At 42.0% G+C, this 13,309-nt stretch overlaps 1 protein-coding gene across 1 annotated transcript; it reads left to right on the plus strand.

Moving 5' to 3' along the window:
- Positions 1-481: 481 nt before the first annotated feature.
- Positions 482-9,289, plus strand: spdl1 (spindle apparatus coiled-coil protein 1). The gene is made up of 12 exons (XM_014200089.3): positions 482-618; positions 1,250-1,417; positions 1,682-1,858; positions 2,604-2,798; positions 4,018-4,167; positions 4,274-4,372; positions 7,053-7,163; positions 7,282-7,422; positions 7,556-7,656; positions 7,868-8,055; positions 8,169-8,451; positions 9,038-9,289. The coding sequence occupies exons 2-12, from the start codon at positions 1,250-1,252 to the stop codon at positions 9,186-9,188; spliced, it is 1,764 nt and encodes a 587-aa protein (XP_014055564.3). The 5' UTR covers positions 482-618; the 3' UTR covers positions 9,189-9,289.
- The last annotated feature ends 4,020 nt before the right edge of the window (positions 9,290-13,309 follow it).

A 13,309-nucleotide genomic window follows, 5' to 3' on the forward strand; every position in this document is an offset into this window, starting at 1 on the left:
TACACTATGTCTACGTGACGTGAACGCGTCGAGCAGTTTGACACCTTAGAAAAAACTTGTCTCCATACAGTCCATGTTAATTCATGGAAGAGTTAGTTCACTAGGAAGAGTTAGTTGACATGGTGAGAGGTAGCAGTAGCTTCTCGAGGCTTAATTATGGCACTTATCGCCCACCATACACCCCTACTGCCCTCCCCACCAGTCACTCAGCAACAACCTGCACCACTGCCTGACAGTAGCAGGTCACAGTGAAATATATTTTTAGGAGATATGCCATGGCGGCCGCGGTGCAACTAAGAAATAGCACAAAAAACTCGAACCAGCGATCAAAACATTTTCACCCGCGAAAATGGGAAAACTGCAAACATGTCAACACTGTTAGAGGGAACATTGGTCACCACGCCCTTGTATAAAGGCAGACCAACAGACATCTCATTATCGCTCGCGATATTTGGCTGGCCAGAAAGTCTAAACGGGTTTCTTGGGAAGTCCAAACTCTGACGTCAGCCCATTGAACAGTCATTGGGCTGCAGGAGAATTCAAATCGTCTTGTGTAAGCGGTCGAAAACGAAGATTGTATTTGTGGTTCTGTCCCCTTTTTGACTGCTTGGTGGCAAGGTATGCTTACTAGCTAGCTAAATATAAAAGTAATTTTACAATGGCTTGCTAGTTATCCTCTTATGATCACATTTCCGATGGTAACTGTCTTTGTGCAATCAACAGTTAGTACTAGCTAGATAACGTAAGTTGCACGCTATGTCGTGCAAGTTTATTTAACGTACTTAGCTAGCTACAGTAGCTAGCTCATCAGGAGGAAAAAGCTTGCTAATGTTAGTGTTTATCAGTCGTATGCTGTATTGTTCACTAGCAAAAGCAAGCATACAACGTTGCGTGTATACAATCGTTTTATCCGGTTTCGTGCCTACTAAATAGGACCCAATTACCGAGTCCAAGTTGTGGAACAGTAGTTAGTTAGTTAGTTACATTCTTTATCCATTGTTTTCAACTAGGTTTAGTTCAGGGTTTGACTTTATTCCACCATTAAGCTAATAGCTATATTTGTCATCCTTGTTTGTTGTGTTCATTTAATCAGATATGATCACAGAATAGCCCACATTCTTTACATAATTGAACAACTATTCCACCTAACCCCATATGAACCATCGCTGGACTTAAATGGGTGTCCCACAATCTCAATAAGTGCTCCAGTTAATTTTCTCTCCTTTTTACTTCCCCTCAATTGTGAAAGATGTGTACTTCAGGAGACGATGAGATCCAGCGACTACAACGCAAGTTGAAAGAAGCAGATGATGCGCTGCAGAAAGCAGGCCAATATGGCCTTCAGCTGCTGGATGGGCAGCTGGATCTACAGAACAAACTGGAAGAGCAGCAGATAGAGATGACCAACGCTGTGGAGGTGATCATTCACACTGGGCAATGACTGACATCTCTAAAGACTGCTGTCTTCTTGACAGTTGATGAATAGGCAATGACAGTAGTAGTTTAACTCATTACAACATAAGACAACTGCTGTCCATAACAACTACTAATCATCCTTATATTTCATGACATGAATCTTGTTACAACTGATATTACAGTAATGTTGAGCCGGGTTTGGATGAGAATGTAGATGGAGTGGGTTGATGTTTGCGGTATGAATCTCCTGTGTGTCTATTCTCAGGCCCTGGAGCAGGAGAAATACTCCCTGCAGCGGGAAGTGGCACTTAAAAGCCGTGTGCTGGACAGCCTGCGCTCCGACTACGACTCGATCAAGAGCCAACAGAGGCTGCAGTGGGAGCAACATGAATCCCAGCTGGCGAGGAATCACGCTATGGAGCTCAATGAGTGCAAGAACAAGGTTGGGGAGCCATTGATGTGGTTTTGGTTACCTGTACACCATTGGCTGGGGGATATGCTGAATCTAGGCAAGGACAAAAATAGCATGCAAAGCAGTGGTGGAAAAAGTACCCAACTGTCATACTTGAGTAAAAGTAAAGATACCTTCGTAGAAAATGACTCAAGTAAAATTCTACTTGAGTAAAAGTATTTGGTTTAAAATATACTTAAGTATCAAAAGTAAAAGTGTAAATCATTTCAAATTCCTTATATTAAGCAAACCAGATGGAACCATTTTCTTGTTTTAATTTTACGGAAAGCCAGGGGCGCTCAGATATAACTTGCAAACAAAGAATTGGTGTTTAGTGACAATCTGGCGATTAATAAGTGTGTGATTTTTGACTATTTTCCTGTCCTGCTAAGCATTCAAAATGTAACTAGTACTTTTGGGTGTCAAGGAAAATGTATGGAGTAAAAAGTACAATATTTTCTTAAGTGTAGGGAAGTAAAAGTAGTCAAAAATATAAATAGGAAAGTACAGATACCCCAAGAAACTACTTTTGTAGTGCTTTAAAGTATTTTTACTTAAGTACTTTACACCACTGATGCAAAGGTACTTTTTTTGTGTGGAATTAGGCACACTGAAGTCATCTCTGCTAATTACATACTTAATTAGGAGTTGTTGCCTTTGACGCAATACTTATTTCTTGACAATACTATGTGTGCCCAGTCAGTGTAGTGAATGGGATATCTGTGTTTGGCTGTAGATGGAGAGAATGAGATCTGAACTGGATGAGGTGCAGCTCAGTGAGAAGCAGCTGAGGCATAAACTGGAGCTCCAGACAGAGACCCTGAGCATCAAAATGGAGGAGCTACGATCGGTCACAGAACGGACTCATGAAACCCTGTCCACAGAGATGATGGAATTGCAGGTGGAGAGGATGGAGCTTGAGGCTGCTAAGGTGAGGACCCTACCACACCGTCTGTAAAGACATAATCTCAGGAACCCAGAACTAAAATATTGCATCAGATGCTCAATTAAGTTCTGGAGTCAGATGTATGAGAATATACTACCAAGACTAGCAAAGTCTCCATCCCCCTAAATGGAAGTTTTGGACAAGTCTGTTGGCCAAATGTACCCTCTCTTCTGAAATTTGGAAGATGCGAACACCTGCGTAATCATGTTTTGGCTAAATTATCATTAACGAAAAAATCTGCAAACTGGAAAAAAGCTTGGTCGTCTGATCCCACAGTCTGACAGACGCTACGCTCCGCTCCACGGCTGGGTGACGTGTCCTAAAAATAATCTCAATTTATTTAAAAAACATTTCTCCAAAAATGCATATATGTGTGTGTATTTTTGTAGAAATATTTTCTAAGCTTTGTTGTAAAATACAATGCATTTCAAACAGTCAGCAATAATTAATGAATTCAGGGCTTGTGAAGATATACCTAGGCTAAATTAAGACTTCCATAAGCCTAACTAATAATGTAATTATTTCATCAAATTATTTTAACCTGCTATTTTGCAATAATCACTGATCTGGCTTTTTAGTCTGTCTATGAAAATGCCCTTTTTGTTACAAGGTTAATCAGAACCCTGCACAATGCACATTCACTTGTTGTTGCAGGCGTTATAGAAAATTAACACAAGCATTATAGACAATTAACACAGGTATCAAAAACACTGTCCAGCACAAGCCCACGTGCTAATGACTAGTCAGCTAATGTCTATAGCTATCATTATATTTCAAGTTTAGCCGACTTGCATCTATTTGCCAATCAAAAAGGCAGAGCAGTTGAATTGTTAAACACCAAATCAATGTTCATCGATACTCCCGTTTTAGTAGTGTCTGCTCTGTGCGCAACTTGAGCAGTTGAGATATTAAAAAGGGTATCAATAGAAGGATAACTTCTCCTCTTACAGTAAAATAACCGCTTGTCAGAGAGGAAGAAGTGATCTCATCTTTGTTGTTTGAGTGGCAGGGGAGGAGCTAATTTATTCTATATCAGGCCCAGCCCTACTCCGATTCCATCCGATGTTACGTGCATCTGTACATGAGAGATTAGTATAGGCCCATAAAGACACTGCTTTGTTTACTTTTAGCTGATTTAAATCTCAGTTGACAATGATTGCATGTGGTACAGTATAGGTAGCCATTTTAGTTTTTGTCCACTCAGGCTACCTTGGAGCTGGCACTTCAGGAGGCCCAGTACAAAGAGCAGCAGCTGGAGCTGACCAACACAAACCTTCAACGTCAACTGGAGAGAATCAGTGAGGAGAAAGAAGAGTGTGAGAGAGAAGCTGTCTCCTGCTTCAACGCCTTGGAGGTAAAGATCACAATCTTCAGCAGTTTAGGATTGTGTGTATCATGCATACATTGCACTAGTCATTCAAGCTAAGGAAACGAATGTCTTTCCTTTTTGCTTGCTTTAGAAAGCCCGAGAGGCCAACCAAGATCTCCAGATTCAACTGGATCAGCTGTTGCAACAGGCACAAGATCCCAACAGCAAGGGAAATTCTTTATTTGGAGAGGTAGGTACTGCATTGCCATCTGTCTCCGTAGCGTCTTTGAATGTGTTTGAAAGTTTTCGCCATGTGCACAGTGTACAACACGTGTAAAACAGCACAGTGAAATTCTTACCTTGCGAGCTCTTTCCCAACAGTACAATAATAGAATTAAAAACCTCAAGGACTACGATGAGGGTTAAATAAAATGAGAGTGCGAGAATATATATAGTAGGTCAGTGTCAGTACCTTTTTCAATGTGCTGGAGTGGTTGAGGTGGGTTTATACATACGACGTGACTGGTAGTAGGATTTACATGGAAACGGCTGGAAAAGGGACTGGTAGCAGGAATATATAAATACTTATGGTTACAGTATACAGTTGAAATCGGAAGTTTACATACACCTTAGCCAAATACATTTAAACTCAGTTTTTCACAATTCCTGACATTTAATCCTAGTAAAAATACCCTGTCTTAGGTCAGTTAGGATCACCAATTTATTTTAAGAATGTGAAATGTCAGAATAATAGTAGAGTGATTTATTTCAGCTTTTATTTCATTCATCACATTCCCAGTGGGTCAGAAGTTTACATGCTACAAAATAATAGAGTGTATTGCCTTTAACTTGGGTCAAATGTTTTGGGTAGCCTTCCACAAGCTTCACGCAATAAGTTGGGTGAATTTTGGCCCATTCCTCCTGACAGAGCTGGTGTAACTGAGTCAGGTTTGTAGGCCTCCTTGCTTGCACATGCTTTTTCAGTTCTGCCCACAAATTTTCTATGGGATTGAGGTCAGGGCTTTGTGATGGCCACTCCAATACCTTGACTTTGTTGTCCTTAAGCCATTTTGCCACAACTTTGGAATTAGGCTTGGGGTCATTGTCCATTTGGAAGACCCATTTGCAACCAAGCTTTAACTTCCTGACTGATGTCTTGAGATGTTGCTTCAATATATCCAAATCATTTTCCTCCCTCATGATGCCATCTATTTTGTGAAGAGCACCAGTCCCTCCTGCAGCAAAGCACCCCCACAACATGATGCTGCCACCCCCGTTCTTCACAGTTGGGATGGTTTTCTTCGGCTTGCAAGCCTCCCCCTTTTTCCTCCAAACATAACGATGGTCATTATGGCCAAACAGTTCTATTTTTGTTTCATCAGACCAGAGGAGATTTCTCCAAAAAGTACGATCTTTGTCCCCATGTGCAGTTGCAAACCGTAGTCTGGCTTTTTTATGGCGGTTTTGGAGCAGTAGCTTCTTCCTTGCTGAGCGGCATTTCAGGTTATGTCGATATAGGACTCGTTTTACTGTGGATATAGATACTTTTGTACCTGTTTTCTCCAGCGTCTTCACAAGGTCCTTTGCTGATGTTCTGGGATTGATTTGCACTTTTCACACCAAAGTACGTTCATCTCTAGGAGACAGAACACGTCTCCTTCCTGAGCGCTATGACGGCTGCGTGGTCCCATGGTGTTTATACTTGCGTACTATTGTTTGTACAGATGAACGTGGTACCTTCAGGCATTTGGAAATTGCTCCCAATGATGAACCAGACTTGTGGAGGTCTACAATTGTTTTTCTGAGGTCTTGGCTGATTTCTTTTGATTTTCCCATGATGTCAAGCAAAGAGGCACTGAGTTTGAAGGTAGGCCTTGAAATACATCCACAGGTACACCTCCAATTGACTCAAATCATGTCAATTAGCCTATCAGAAGCTTTTAATGCCATGACATCATTATCTGGAATTTTCCAAGCTGTTTAAAGGTACAGTCAACTTAGTGTATGTAAACTTCTGACCCACTGGAACTGTGATACAGTGAAATAATCTGTCTGTAAACAATTGTTGGAAAAATTACTTGTCTCATGCACAAAGTAGATGTCCTAACCGACTTGCCAAAACTATAGTTTGTTAACAAGAAATTTGTGGAGTGGTTGAAAAACGAGTTTTAATGACTCCAACCTAAGTGTTTGTAAACTTCCGACTTCAACTGTATACTAGTGGTAATATATACTTGTAAACCATAGTAATAGTGAACAGCAGCAGGATAAATGTAAATCAATGGACATCAGCGTAATGGAGTAATCTAATCATAACCTATACTACTGCTAAAATGACTTGTCTGTGTAGAGACCTGTGAATTGCCATAGTCAGTGTGGATAGTCAGAGTGGGAGAGTAGTAGTTGTTAGCCATTTAAGTCTTATGGCCAGGGGATAGAAGCTTTTTAGTAGTGTTTGTCTGAGCTGGTACCGCCTGCAGGATGGGAGCACTGAGAACAGTCCATGTCTCAGGTGGCTGGAATCTTTTTGCAATTTTTCGGGCCTTTCTCAGACACCGCCTGGCATGTACTTCCTAGATGACTGGATCCTCACCCCCAGTGATGCCTCTGTAGGGCTTTCCGGTCGCGGGCGGTGCAATTGCCATGCCAAACGGTGATACAACCAGTCACGATGCTCTCAATGATGCAGCTGTAAAAGTTGCTGAGGATCTGAGGGACCATGCCAAATCGTTTCAGCCTCCCAAAGGAGAAGAGGTGTTACGTGCCTTCTTCACGACTGTTCTGGTGTCAGAGGACCTTGTTAAGTCCTCGTGATGTGGACACCGAGGAACTTGAAGCTCTTGACCCTCTCCACTGTGGCCCTGTGGCTGGGGGGTGTGCACCCTTCTCCCCGTTCTGTGTTATAGAGCCTCTCGATTTATTTTTTTTAGCTTGAAGACAAACGAGCAGAGATGGAGAGACAGCTGATCAGTATGAAAGTACAGCACCAATCCCTTCAGAAGCAGCATGCCTTCTCCAAACAACAGCTCCATCGTATGAAGGTACGATTTAAAAAAAAAAAAAATGTTTTAACTCAATCACCTAATGACAATGTGAGACTGAACCGGAGGTAGACTTGGGATTCATTAATGTATGTTTCCCTCATGCTTGATCCTCCAGGTTCAGATAGCCACACTCATGCAACTGCAAGGCTCTAGGGCAGATCCTGCCCAGCTGGAGCGCCTGCAGTCGATGCTCTCAGAGAAGAACAGTGAGATACAAGCCCTCATGATCAAACTACGTCGCCTGGAGAAAGTGGAGGTGTTGGCCTCTTGTTTGTTGTCATTTCAACTAAAATCCTGAACTCTACAACATGTTATAGGGCAACAGATTCGCACCATATGAAGTGAATGTTGTGCAGTTGTCACAATTGTTGGTTACTGTGTCTATGCAGATGACATTGAAGGCACAGCCCTCTTCAGCCCCAGTGGAAACAGACAGTGGTGATGGGACATACTACACTGACCTTCTGAAAATGCAACTTTCAAACTCTGCGTGAGTTATCGCTTGATTTTGGGCACAGCCAGTATTTACGTGCTGGATAGGTGATGACCTTCAGTTTGCCCATAAACATTCTACATTTAAAGTTTGGCTTACAAATGTTGAGATTAACTGAATTTGAACTGTCATACCTGCATCAGTGTTTGATTTTGTGTGTGTGTGTGTGTGTGTGTGTGTGTGTGTGTGTGTGTGTGTGTGTGTGTAGGAAGGATGCAGAGCGACTGGGGGATGAGTTGTCCATGCAAAGGATGAAGTCACTCTCTGAGAGTCAAAGAGCACTGGAGCTGGAGAGGAAGCTTTTCAGTGCAGAGAGGGCCCACAAACAGAGCCAGAGTGACAACATCAGGCTGCAAGTCAAAGTGGAAGAGCTTCGGTTGAAATATGAGCCCAATGGTAAATTTGCCTATATAGTGACATTCACTTGATCACAGTTGCAGTGATAACTTAGATATTTAAAAAATGTGACATTAGGTAGAGAGATTAAATCAATCTTATGTTGTCTTTAGAGGTGAATAAAAAACATATTCAGAAGCGCAAGCGCGAGAAGCTCCCTGTAGACATTCCAAGCAACATCCCAGAGGTGAAGAAAGAGGAGCCAGTGGTGCTGGAGCTCCCCAAGCACATGAAAGAGGAAATGGAAGCAGAGGCCCACCCTTTTACAGAGGAGAGGCTTACCGTTACCCCTCTGCAGCCCCCCAACAACCCCAAGCCTAATTCTGCCTTGACCCGAGACAGCAAGTGTGTGCGCATCTGCGAGGAGCCCCCAACCACTATCTCCAACCCTCCCAGGTCAGTGTCCCCATGGTCCTTCAGACTCCTGTCTCTCCTCTTCCACTGTGTCAACTTCAGTTTCTTGTCGTCTTCCTCTTCCTGGGCTTTGTTTGGGCTCTCCACTAGTCCACCATTGCCTACCCTTCCCTTGCCTTTTGGGAGGTCTGTCACAGGGAATAGTATTATACTTTCTGGGACATTTTTCCTACAAAGCTGACTGCCTGGATCAAGGCTAGAATTGCTGTTAGGTGAACACAGTTGTAACTTACTGTACCATGAGTCTGTGATCTTCCTTTCCATGTATTTGGTGCATGTCATTTTAGGTACTAACAATGGTTTGCAGTCTGCTGCCAGTAGGAACAATTTCAACTACGTTGATCCTTGTCTTTGCACATTTTTAACTTAATAAAACATGTAGAATTAAACTGTTTACCTTAAATCTAAACGGATTGATTGAATGGTGTACCACGTAGGCCTAGAACATTTCTTTGTAAATTAATCACTTATATTTCACTAGAAATCATGATAACAGGCTTGTAAATGTCATCTTTATGGCTTTGGATTTGGCAACACCTTTATACAAATGAAATGGTTTGCCTTTTAGGTCTCCCTCAGCTGACTGTAAAACCATGACTGAGGAGCTGGAGAAAGAAGGTGAAGAGAACAGAAGGGATGAAAAGAAAAAGCTAAAATCTCAAGAAGTCATCCATGTTACCTCGCAGAAAACGCTGGAAAACCAATGTGCTCAGCAGTAGACTATGAAGTCTACACTTTTTATATTCCTTCAATCAAATACTAACGTTAGAGTATATTTAAAATGTTTGTTAATACATTAATAAAATTAAGACAATATGGATTTCCGTCTGATAAATTATTTTATATTCTAATAGTGATTAAATTACAGATTTGGTCAGGAGATATGAATTGTATCAAATTAGTCTCGGCTTTGTTTGTTTAAAATATTGTGGACCAATGTGAAATTTGGCAATGTCTAATGATTTTCTATGAGGTACATGTTTGTGGGTTATATTTTGGTATGATAACCGCTTATCAGAGGTAGCTAAATGTGGTTATTAAGCTATGCGCTTAGTTGGTCCAACTGGATTGCTGGTATGAAATGTTATAAGATGGCAATCTTCTCAAAACAAGGTATTGATGTGTTAACTTCAATATACAACACACAAGGAAGATATGGAAAAATAGGAATGGTAATAACATCTCTATGGGCCCACTGGGGGGGGTCAAAGGTCATACATGTATGGATTTTATGGGTATAAAATTACATCCACCATTTTAAAGTGCTCAACTGGATGAGACATTCCTATGCGTTGATGGATCACATGATTCCATCAGGAGGGATCAGACATAATTATAGTTGTGAGCAAACCTTCCATACTGTAGGTGGCAGTAAATTGCCAGCCTTAGCTTTATACCTGTTCAAATACTCTAGGTGGCAGTAAGCACCCTTTAAGTTTGCCAACTTATTGAAGTTGTAGAAGAAAATGGACCACTTAAATGGAGATTGCCTCAATGGCTCTACCAATGATTGATAAACACACTAGACTAAATGGGGTCTGAAGCCGCGGCGCCTCCATCTTGGTACTTCCCCACCATTGTAAAAAAAAAATTGTAAGCTATAGAAATGCATTTATAAATGTCTACATTTGTTTTTTACCAGCAATCTGTTTATATACAGTACCAGTCAATGGTTTGGACACACCTACTCATTCAAGGGTTTTAATTTATTTTTACTATTTTATATTTGAGATTCTTCAAAGTAGCCACCTTGACAGCTTTGCACACTCTTGGCATTCTCTCAACCAGCTTCATGAGTTAGTCACCTGGAATTAATTTAAATTAACAGGTGTGCCTTGTTAAGTTATTTTCTGGAATTTCTTTCCTTAATGCGTTTGAGCCAATCATTTGTTTTGTGACAAGATAGGGTTGATATACAGAAGATGTCCCTATTTGGTAAAAGCAAGTCCATATTATGGCAAGAACAGCTCAAATAAGCAAAGAGAAACGACAATCCATCATTACTTGAAGGTCGTCATTATATGAAGGTCAGTCAATCTGGAAAATTTCAAGAACTTCGAAAGTTTCTTCAAGTGCAGTCGCAAAAAAACAAAGCGCTATGATGAAACTGGCTCTCATGAGGATCGCCACAGAAAAGGAAGACCCAGTTACCTCTGCTGCAGAGGATAAGTTCATTAGAGTTACCAGCCTCAAAAATCGGCCATTAGCTGCACCTCAGATTGCAGCCGAAATAAATGCTTCACAGAGTTCAAGTAACAGACACATCTCAACATCAACTGTTCAGAGGAGACTGTGAATCAGGCCTTCATGATCGAATTGCTGCAAAGAAACCACTACTAAAGGACACCAATAATAAGAAGAGACTTGCTTGGGCCAAGAAACACAAGCGAAAGACATTAGACCGGTGGAAATATGTCCATTGGTCTGAGGTTTTTGGTTCCAACCGTGTCACTGTGAGATGCACAGTAGGTGAACAGATGATCTCTGCATGTGTGGTTCCCACCGTGAAGCATGGAGGAGGAGGTGTGGGGGTGCTTAGCTGGTGACACTGTCAGTGATTTAGTTCGAATTCAAGGCACACTTGTATCAGCGTGGCTACCACATTTTGCAGCGATACGCCAGCCCATCTGGTTTGCGCTTAGTGGGACTATAATTTGTTTTTCAACAGGACAATGACCCAACACACCTCCAGGCTTTTTAAGGGCTATTTGACCAAGAAGGAGAGTGATGGAGTGCTGCATCAGATGACCTGGCCTCCACAATCACCCAACTTCAACCCAATTGAGATGGTTTGGGATAAGTTGGACAGCAGAGTGAAGGAAAAGCAGCCAACAAGTGCTCAGCACATGTGGGAACTCCTTCAAGACTGTTGGAAAAGCATTCAAGGTGACTACCTCATGAAGCTGGTTGAGAGAATGCCAAGAGTGTGAAAAGATGTCATCAAGGCAAAGGGTGGCAACTATGAATAATCGAAAATATATTTAGATTTGTTTAACACTTTTTTTGGTTACTACATGATTCCATATGTGTTATTTCATAGTCTTGATGTCTTCACTATTTTTCTACAATGCAGAAAAATTGTAAAAATAAAGAAAAACCCTTGAATGAGTAGGTGTGTCCAAACTTTTGAGTGGTACTGTACATCAATGGGCGCTGCCTGTGCGCTTACAGACGCCATAATGGGAGATATAGTGCATTCGGAAAGTATTCGGACCCCTTGACTTTTTCCACATTTTGTTACGTTACAGCCTTATTCTAAAATGTGTTAAGTACATGTTTTTCCTCATCAATCTTAACACAATACCCATAATAAAAATGCGAAAACAGTTTTTTTGCTTATATAAGTATTCACTCTTTGCTATGAGACTCGAAATTGAGCTCAGGTGCATCCTGTTTCCATTGATCATCCTTGAGATGTTTCTACAACTTGATTGGAGTCCACTTGTGGTAAATTCAAATGATTGGACGTGATTTGGAAAGGCACACACCTGTCTATAGAAGGTCTCAGCGTGCATGTCAGAGCAAAAACCAAGCGATGAGGTTGAAGGAATTGTCCATGGAGCTCTGAGACAGGATTGGTTGAGGCACATATCTGGTGAAGGGTACCAAAAAAGTGGCTGCAGCATTGAAGGTCCCCAAGAACATAGTGGCCTCCGTCATTCTTAAATGGAAGAAGTTTGGAACCACCAAGACTCTTCCTAGAGCTGGCTGCCCGGCCAAACTGAGCAATCGGGGGAGAAGGGCCTTGGTCAGGGAGGTGACCGAGAACCCGATGGTCACTCTGACATAGCGCCAGAGTTCCTCTGTGGAGATAGGAGAACCTTCCAGAAGGACAACCATCTCTGCAGCACTCCACCAATCAGTGCTATATGGTAGAATGGCCAGACGGAAGCCACTCTTTAGTAAAAGGCACATGACAGCCCGCTTAGAGTTTGCCAAAAGGCACCTAAAGGACTCTCAGACCATGAGAAACAAGATTCTGTGGTCTGATGAAACCAAGATTGAACTCTTTGGCCTGAATGCGACGTGTCACGTTTGAAAGAAACCTGGCACCATCCCTACGGGGAAGCATGGTGGTGGCAGCATCATGCTGTGGGGAAGTTTTTCAGCGGCAGGGACTGGTAGAAAAGATGAAGATCGAGAGAAAGATGAACGGAGAAAAGTACAGAGATCCTTAATGAAAACCTGCTCCAGAGTGAGCGCTCGGGACCTCAGACTGGGGCAAAGGTTCACCTTCCAACAGGACAACAACCCTAAGCACACAACCAAGACAATGCAGGAGTGGCTTTTGGACAAGTCTCTGAATGTCCTTGAGTGGCCCAGCCAGAGCCCGGACTTGAACCCGATCGAACATCTCTGGAGAGATCTGAAAATAGCTGTGCTGTCCAACCTGACAGAGCTTGAGAGGATCTGCATAGAAGAATGGGAGAAACGCCTATCATCTAGGCTAACGTAACGATAAATCATGAGCCTCCACACAGTCAGTCTGTGTGGGAACGTGATCATTGCCCCCTAGAATTGAGCTACAACTGGCTAGGCAGTTGGTAGCCTAAATTCTGCCTGATATTACTGCTGTTCCTAAAACCATTGACATACGTTAGACTACTGTAACCACACAGAGACAGAGTGTGTGTGTGTGGGCGCGATTGTGTACAAGCCTACATCGCCCGATTGCGCCCCATAGCGATCCTCAATAGTCGATCACTATGGGGGGGGGGGGGGTCTTTCTCATGGCTACCCATGTATTTCCATGGAAATACAACGTTTATTTGGAAAGTAATAAATATATAGATATTTTTTAAAGCATTCATGATTTGCGTAAATGTAATATACAAACTAT

The sequence above is a fragment of the Salmo salar genome, chromosome 05 (genome assembly GCF_965601325.2).
Source record: "Salmo salar chromosome 05, fSalSal1, whole genome shotgun sequence".
Lineage (NCBI taxonomy): Eukaryota > Metazoa > Chordata > Actinopteri > Salmoniformes > Salmonidae > Salmo > Salmo salar.

What these genes read in the sequence shown, in the direction of transcription:
- spdl1 (XM_014200089.3), top strand. Translation starts at nt 1,250, where the DNA reads ATGTGTACTTCAGGAGACGATGAGATCCAGCGACTACAACGCAAGTTG. An exon ending in AGATGACCAACGCTGTGGAG is followed by an intron (nt 1,418 to 1,681) that starts GTGATCATTCAC and finishes GTCTATTCTCAG; the next exon opens with GCCCTGGAGCAGGAGAAATA. An exon ending in AACAGCTCCATCGTATGAAG is followed by an intron (nt 7,164 to 7,281) that starts GTACGATTTAAA and finishes TTGATCCTCCAG; the next exon opens with GTTCAGATAGCCACACTCAT.